This window comes from Pelobates fuscus, chromosome 9 (assembly GCF_036172605.1).
Source record: "Pelobates fuscus isolate aPelFus1 chromosome 9, aPelFus1.pri, whole genome shotgun sequence".
Classification (NCBI taxonomy): domain Eukaryota; kingdom Metazoa; phylum Chordata; class Amphibia; order Anura; family Pelobatidae; genus Pelobates; species Pelobates fuscus.
In genome coordinates this window covers 155,862,707-155,870,925 of record NC_086325.1, presented here as the reverse complement: position 1 = coordinate 155,870,925, position 8,219 = coordinate 155,862,707, and the positions used below count along the sequence as shown (strand labels likewise).

At 38.9% G+C, this 8,219-nt stretch overlaps 1 protein-coding gene across 1 annotated transcript in view; it reads right to left on the bottom strand.

Annotated features, from left to right (window-relative positions):
• Window positions 1–1,207: 1,207 nt before the first annotated feature.
• RAB14 (RAB14, member RAS oncogene family) overlaps window positions 1,208–8,219 on the bottom strand; it is a 28,304-nt gene continuing 21,292 nt past the window's right edge. Inside the window, exons 4-9 of the mRNA XM_063432825.1 lie at window positions 7,080–7,133; window positions 5,593–5,770; window positions 5,054–5,120; window positions 4,442–4,529; window positions 3,781–3,811; window positions 1,208–3,070 (exon numbers count right to left, since the gene is read on the bottom strand). Of these exons, the coding sequence (XP_063288895.1) occupies window positions 2,893–3,070; window positions 3,781–3,811; window positions 4,442–4,529; window positions 5,054–5,120; window positions 5,593–5,770; window positions 7,080–7,133 (596 nt within the window). The 3' untranslated portion in view covers window positions 1,208–2,892. The remainder of the gene's footprint in view (window positions 3,071–3,780; window positions 3,812–4,441; window positions 4,530–5,053; window positions 5,121–5,592; window positions 5,771–7,079; window positions 7,134–8,219) is intronic.

Sequence of the window (8,219 nt, the reverse complement as noted above, 5' to 3'; positions counted from 1 at the left end):
CCCAGATTGACGGCTGCTGTTACGCAAGGTCTGCCTACATTGGTTAAAAGGATTTTTGATTCAAGATACTGTGAAATCACTATCAAGTTTGTAAATCTTACACTCACACTCCTTCCTACAATGCACTGAATCTTGTACATAAGAAACCACTTTTATATTTAACCTTTTAAAATAATTTTTCTATTTTTTGTGCCAAATATTTTCAATGTATATTTTGCTACACTTTGATAAAAAAAATAATTTTGGTTATTAAATGCTGTTTGTTTATGAACATTGAAATAATTTACATGTGTACATATAAAGTGCTGAAGCCTTAACATTTAATTCCTGAATGGAGTTTCCCAAAATCTATACAATTGACATGAGCAGTCTGTCTGCCTTTAACTGCAGAAATACTATGAAGCAATTCCTGGTTGTTTGGTCTATTATTCTGCCATACACTCAAGCAGGCCAGGAGTTTGAGAGATAAGTGGTTTATCCCTCCTCACATTGGATGAATAGAACTGCTCTGTAAACCAAATATGCTATCCGATGCGTCCAGCGACTAGAAAATCTGCACATGCTTGCAGAACAGACCAATTGGACATCATTTTGGGGAGGGTCTGGGTCTACACACAATTATTCAGCAAAATGAAAAGGATTTTAGAAGTGAGACAGCAGGAACAGATCCTTGCACGGTTACCATCTGAGTAAGCTGAAGTGGTTTTGGTAATAAGTTGGCAAATGCACTCATTCAATTCTATTTAGTTATTGGATGTGTGTAAACAGATACACATATGTGCCGGGGAATTAGTAACCACACTGGGAGAGAAAGAATTGGCTGAGACACCTCCACTTTTTGGTCACAGATATTCACCTGAGGAATCCAGGAATAGATTTGTCCTTTTATATGTATTGGAAAGTAAGTATGCAGAACTTAATAGCACCAGTACACTATGCAAATAAAGATAATGAAACAGATTATAAATTATCTAGATACAGGTACTTTATTTACAAATATTAAGATTAATAGCATTTTGTTACATCAAGGGAAAGTACAGCAGACCAAACAAATCCTTTAGTGATAGCTATAAACAAGTGACCTACTGTAACGTAAAAAGCTAGGGGTATATAATCAGAACAAAGCGCAGATCATCAACTTTGATCCAAAAATGAGTCAATCAGTAGGTCGTGGTCCCTGGGATAGGCCTCTCTTGGGGCTCATCTGTTTGTTTGTTTTTTGGATGGTGAAATGCATTAACCCTCTTAACAGTATGCACAATGATTGGACCTGGAGACTCCCATAATAAAGAATATATATAGGTAGGGACTGCACAATATAATTAAGCTATAATCATGTTCCAGTTTTTGGTACAACAGTCTCATACGCTCAGTGGCAAGTTTAACTACCCTCAGTGCCAGGCGCAAAACAGAACCCCCCCACCACTAATATCGGATTTATTAGAAATGACACTTTCAGGCAGTTGCTGCTATGGTACAAGCCTATTTTGCTAAGTTCATGCTAGAGAGGACTTTGCATTTTTGTTTACCTACTTTAAAAAACAAAACAAAAAAAAAACAGCTTCTTTATATACTAAAAACCTGATATTACACACTTCCTGTAGTCAGAACAAATCTCATGTACTTCGCTGTAAAGGCTGATTGGAGCAATAGTGTACACTAGGAGTAAAGCAGTTTATCAAGAGAAACTCTGCATTTGGAAATATGACAAATGAACAGGCTATGGGCTCAGAACAAAACACTTTGTTATACAAACCATCCTACTTTAGTGTTAAAAACTGATCATCTTAAAAGAAGCGGAACTTGTAAGTCTATTTAAACATATTGCAGTAAAAGGGGGGATGATGGGTAATATGTGCAATAAATCAGCCCAGCCTTTAGTTTATCTATACATTGTAAGGCAGAATGAAAGGGGGGGGAGAAACCAAAAAAACAGGAGGCGGCTGCTTAATCAACCATAGGAAATCTAAACCTCACAATAGAAGCCACAGTGCAAAAGTTGGGGAAAAAAAAGTGGGTTTTTTTTTTTCTTCCCCCAAAAAGCCCAAGCATTTATAAATAAGCAATTACATCTAGTGTGCTACATCTGGAAATGGGCAACATACTGTACAAAGTGACATCTTCATATACTAATGCCAGTATTCAATTTATTGTCTTCATTAAAATCATATTCATATACACAGAATGTTAGCTTGGAGCTCTGGAAATATCATTGAGTTATGTTTAGATTTTTTTATTTATATTTTTCTTTGTTTTGTTTTACATAATTGTTGGGGGTAAAGGATAAAATCTTTACATAAAAAAAGGAAAGCTATGGAACACGAGAGACAAGGAAAAATATTTATAAAGAAATGGGAGGAAGAAAGAAAAAGTCCATCAAAAATTAAGACAGAAGTAGTTGTAGCCCCAAAAGAGAAATAAAAAAAAAACAGTTACAGGATCCCCTCGTCAACCATGTAGTACATTCACAGCAAATAAACCTATTGGCTACTGTGGACAGAGTTAACAAGTCACAGAAGGAAAGGCTTAGTTACGAGAAAAATTAAACTTTAAGACGGCGCCCGCAGCAAATCAACGTCCAGCATCAGTGCTTATATTTAAACAATTGATTGCAGACATCACAAAGACAATTAAGGAAAATAAATGTTACCGTTAATACCATGCAGGAAAAAGGTTGTTTGTGTGTTTATTACTCGACTTGCTTTGATAACCTGAATACATCTAGTTATGGAGCAGTTTAGTATTGTGTTAAACTGTCGTCTTAGCAGAGTCCCTCCCCCCCCTTAATTTAAACCAGTACGATGTACAGAAGATAATGGGGCAGTAAAAAAAAAATACTGCATCAGACAGACAGGAGTGGAAAAGTCGGAAACAGCCACCACGGAGATTTCATTAGCAGCCACAGCCTTCTCTCTGGGGTTGAGGTTCGCTGGTTAGCCGTCCTCCTTGGGGAGCAGAAGGTTTGTGTTGTACTCCAGATTCTGCAGCGTTTAGATCCAGGCTGCCATCTTGGATATTTTGGTAGATCTTCTTGGCTGCCTCTAAGAAAGCATCTTCCACATTTTCACCTCTGTAAAGCAGAAGGAGGATTGGGAAATAACCAAGGTGCAATGTTTTTCGTTTAAAGGGACACTATAGTCACCACAACAATTACAGCTTAATTTTCAGAGAAAAGGCAGTGTTTACATAACAACCTAGGGATACCTCCACTGGCCACTTCTCAGAGGGCTGCTAGAGGTGCTTCCTGGTGCAGTGCTACACAATGTGACTGAAATTCAGGATCTCCACCCTCTGCATGGAGATGCTGAACATTCCTCAGAGATGCATTAATTCAATGCACTTCTATGAGGAGATGCTGATTGGCCAAGATGATATTTGGATCCGCCTCCTTAGCGAAGATCATCAGAATGGACAATCTCAGCCAATCCAATGCTTTACTATGGGAAAACAAGGATCAAGGTTAATAGGCACTGTGGTAGTATAGCATCTAAATACTGTATGTCATATTTCACATACAAACTTTAGTTGTACCGTCTCAGTCTAAACCAATATCCAAGCCCATTGTGCCACATACAGATGCAGAATGGACATCCATTTCTAATTTTTATGACATTTACAAGCACTGTGATTACCCAAACTTATGAAACACGTTAATCAGAAATGTAACAGACAGGTAATGCTCTATTTGTTAAATACTGTGATGCAAATGAAGGAAAAGCTGTATGGTCAGTTTACACATGTAAAGGTTTATCCACCCGATCCAGCAATGTTTGTACTTACGTTTTTGCACTTGCTTCAAGAAACAAAAGACCTGAAAAATGGGGAGAAATAAAATACATGTAATCTTTACAGCCATAAACAGCATACACTATAGACAAACAAAGTACACGCCTAGCCTTAGAAGAAAATTGCAAACTGCTTAATATTAAACAAAGGCTTCTGAACTTGGGAGACTAACAGCCAAAGAGATGGGGCTAGGGCTGCATAAACAAAATGATGTATCTCCTAAATAGCACATAATGAGCAGTAAGACAACACGGCCATGATCTGCACACCAAACCCACCTCATTAAGCAATAAAATAGTTTAGGTGCTTAGTGTGTTTCTTTGAGCTAACCCGCAAATATGAAATCGTAGTCTAACAGAAATGACTCCCTCACACCCACAGCATCCACTTACTGGAATCGCTTTACTTACAAATGGTTCATAAAGCCATTTAAACAGCACATGGCTTATGGCTCACTGATTGCCTGTCTGTCAAAGACAATCAACTACCTTAGATTTTTATCCTGCAAAAGATTAACAATGTCTGAATTTGGAGCATCCACCCTTGCAGACTGGTCATATGGTAAAGTGGTAGATGATCAGCACTTTAAATCCATTACAATCCCTTTACAGCTCCACGCTTACTAGCTTGGTTTGATTAATGAGATGTGACGTACCATTCTCTTCTGCAAACTGTTTAGCTTCCTCGTAAGTAACGTCTCTCTGGGCTTCAAGGTCCGCTTTATTTCCTATAAGAATGATAACCTGTATCGGAAAGAAAAAAAAAAATTTATACATCTCAAAAGGAAAGGATAAAATTAAAATCCCCTCCTTCATAATGTTCCTCTGATTTCAAGCTATTGCTACAAGCTGCTGCCAGAACCTTCATGCATGGCTAAAATTTGAGACAGCAAGCGGGGTAGGAACAAATTATTTTCCATTTTATTTACTGGCCAAGTTTCAAACCTTACATGCAATAAAAAAAAGAACTAAAATCAGACACATTATAGACCACAAGATGTGATCTGATCTCCCTACTATGCAAGCTAAATCAGAGCGAATAGAAAAGTTTTAATGTCACTACAATTTAACCAGCCTGTTCAGATAGGTACAATAAAAAAAAAAAATCGCTTTGCTAGAATGGAGAGGTAGTAATACTGTGTGCCATGCTCATTGAGTGAATGGTCTTAACTCACAGTATTTATGGGAAAGTGCGCTGTGTGTAGGAAATCAGACTAACACATCGCCACTGGTATCATGGAGACTCAATAGCCCTGAGCGTGACTTACAGTGTTAGGGTTGGTGAGATTCCGTGCATCCGTCAACCAGCTGCTTAAATGATTGTATGTGCTTCTCCTGTTGACATAAAAACAAAACCATTCAATACATCGAAATTGCTTGGCAACCGTGGGAAGAAAGCGCATACAAAATACAGAAATAAAAAGAGTTCTGTAAATAGAAAAAAAAAATAAAACGTCATGTTTGTGATAATGGCACAAATATGTGGGAAGGGGTCATAAAGGGGGAGAAGGAAAGGAATATTGAATTTTGTTCTCATTGGGGAGCAAGGTGGGTGCATGCCAACACAGGAAAGAGGTCTAAACAGAAAACGAAGATCAAGATAGCTTTAGATCCCTAGTTATTGTTACAAAGCCATAGTCCCAGAGCGCTGTACATGGGGTTCTAATTCATTACATTATTCCAGAATCACATTGCGCACATTGCAGTGCATCTCTGGAAAGCAATACAAATTAATGAATACATGAAGGGCAGAAATAACTCTTTCACACAAGGTCAGTTCATTTATCCACAGATGGAGCATACTTACCTAGTGATATCATAGACCATAAGTGCTCCTGCAGCTCCTCTGTAATAGCTCCGAGTCACAGCACGAAACCTTTCCTGGCCGGCTGTATCCCAAATTTGCAGTTTAATTTTCTGGCCGCTAACTTCAATAATTCGAGTGCCAAATTCTACCCCGATTGTATGAGGACAATCTGCCATAACTGAGAACAGAAAAAGAAAGTAGGCATCACTGGATGGAGCACAGAATGCATCGACTTTTTCACCCACTGGCAGACAAACCACAACAAAGATTTGAGAAAGGAGAAAAATTGTTTAAACAGGTATAACCATGTTTGGTCCATCCCAGTGGCAAACAAATATGGACATGAGAAATCCATCTTATTCGGGTACTCCAGACATCAGAACTAATTCATCTCAATGGTGCAATTCCTCGTTTCAGCACTAAACTGTTTTCAAATTTGGACAAGGGTCCTCAGCTGCCTGCAGCCCCGGTTCCCAATTGAGGAGGCGGAGTTATGCTGTGTTAAACCATTTGAAGACAGTTTAAAACTGAACTGTGAATCTTAAATAAGATGAAGTGGAAATGATGCCTAGAGTATCCAGTTATCTTTTACTTTCATATGTTAACTCACATATTAGTTTAATGAAAATACTAAAATGCAGAGCTGTTTAGAGAAGAGAGTTTGGAATAATAGTACAACTCCCATGATGCAGAGTCAGCCACGTCCATTGCCCAGGTAGCTTGAGAGCCACCTGTGGATTTATCTGCAGATGTAGGGCATTCGGTTAATCGGAATGTGCAGCTGTACGTAAAATGTAAAACACTGTGTAGAAACGGGTCACATTATATTGCCATCAGTGCTTGGAAACACATGAATTATTACTAAGGTGCCAGATACCAGGTTACTGAGAGTTACAGATTGCTTTAGAGAAGTACTTAAAGGTGTACACACTCTGGGACACCAATTAGCTAGTACAATGGTGGAGCTTTCTCCTACCGGCTGTTGTGACTGGTAGAGGCTGGGAAGGAACACTAAAAGCAGCTTTAAAAAGGATTTTTACAGCGTCGCTGGACGTTTGTTTTATTACTATTATTGAATTGCTAGAACAACTTGATTTTGCAAAGTGCATTTAATGTATTTACTTTCCATTTTCTACATGAACAACCAAGAGTTTAGTTCTTTATATAAAGCTCTACAGAGCTAGAAGATCACCTTATCACTGACGCAATAAAAACAGGGTCCGATTTAGCTGCAATTCATATTTGCTCATTAAATGTTAATATGCATTGAAAGCAAAGTCTGATTTTATTGACCCACATCAGGCAGTATAAAAACAGACAGTTGCCAGCAGCAGTATAACAACTAGCCAAGTACTAACCCGGTTAGCCACAGATACTAGGTCCATCAAACAGGGACAGAGCCCTGGCAGATCTAAACACAGCAATGCATCTTAGGTAGACAAGAATTAGTGAAAAGCAAGTTCTTGCGATAAATTTTACATATTTACATTTCTTTTCCGTGAACTGGTGCAGCAGACAGGACTTCCCCACTCCCATATCACCTGGATGAAGAGAAGGAAAATTTAATTAATGCATATGCACATATATGTATTTATAATTACAGCCAACAATACAAAAACTGAAAACCGTCTACACTACTACAGAGCGAAATAATATTTTTCTTACCGAGACAAAAATTATTCAAAATAGTTGTAAGGCCTGAAGGCTGATGTACGCAGAGAGCAGGCTTGACAATCCAAACACCTAAAGCAGTTTAGCTTGCTGAAGTGCTTTATGTGTAAAGAGTGTGTTATCATTTTACAAGAAGTCCAGATTGTGACGGAATGCCATCACTGAGTACCATGCCCACATGCTTGACTGCTATTGTTTTCAGGTCATGGCTATTTAACAATGTATTGTTTGTGGGGTCCCCTTGTTCGCAACTCATGTTTAGGCTTGATTGGAAGATTGTGCTTTTCCCAGGCACAGATGATCCTGGGATTGAAACCCCTGTTGTCTTGTATTATAAACCCCATGCACGGGACTGCGCATAAAAGCAATGGGTGTTCCAATAAAGTTCAGTTGACTCCCAGAGCTGTGTTTTGTCTGGTTACTGGGGGAACAATGCCTGTCTGCTTTAATAGTCTAGAGTGGCTGAATGAAGGAATTAGCAGAGGTAACCAGTCAGGTTACCCGTGGTCCGCTACACAGACATTAAGAGAAATTGACACTTTCTTGTTTGGTTAATTGAGTGGAACTAAACACACGATGCAGCAATTGCCCAGAGCACATGCCTTGCAAATACTTCTCATTGAGCTGCATTGGGAAGTCTGTGATTGGACAGCCACAGAAAGTCTGGGCAGGGTTTAAACAGGAGGACTTGCAAAAGCTGCAGACACAAGATCTGCAGCTTTTACACGCTGTTTATAGATGTAACCCAATGAAAAAAAATGCATAATTACAAGCATGTATGTTTTCACTAAAGGTGTATATCTCCTAGATCAGGCATAGGCAACCTTCGGCACTCCAGCTGTTTTGGAATACACCTCCCATGATGCTTTGGCAGCATTATGGGTGTAAGCATTATTGGGGGGGGGGGGGGGGTCGTTCACAACATCTGGAGTGCCAAAGGTTGCCTATGCCTGTAC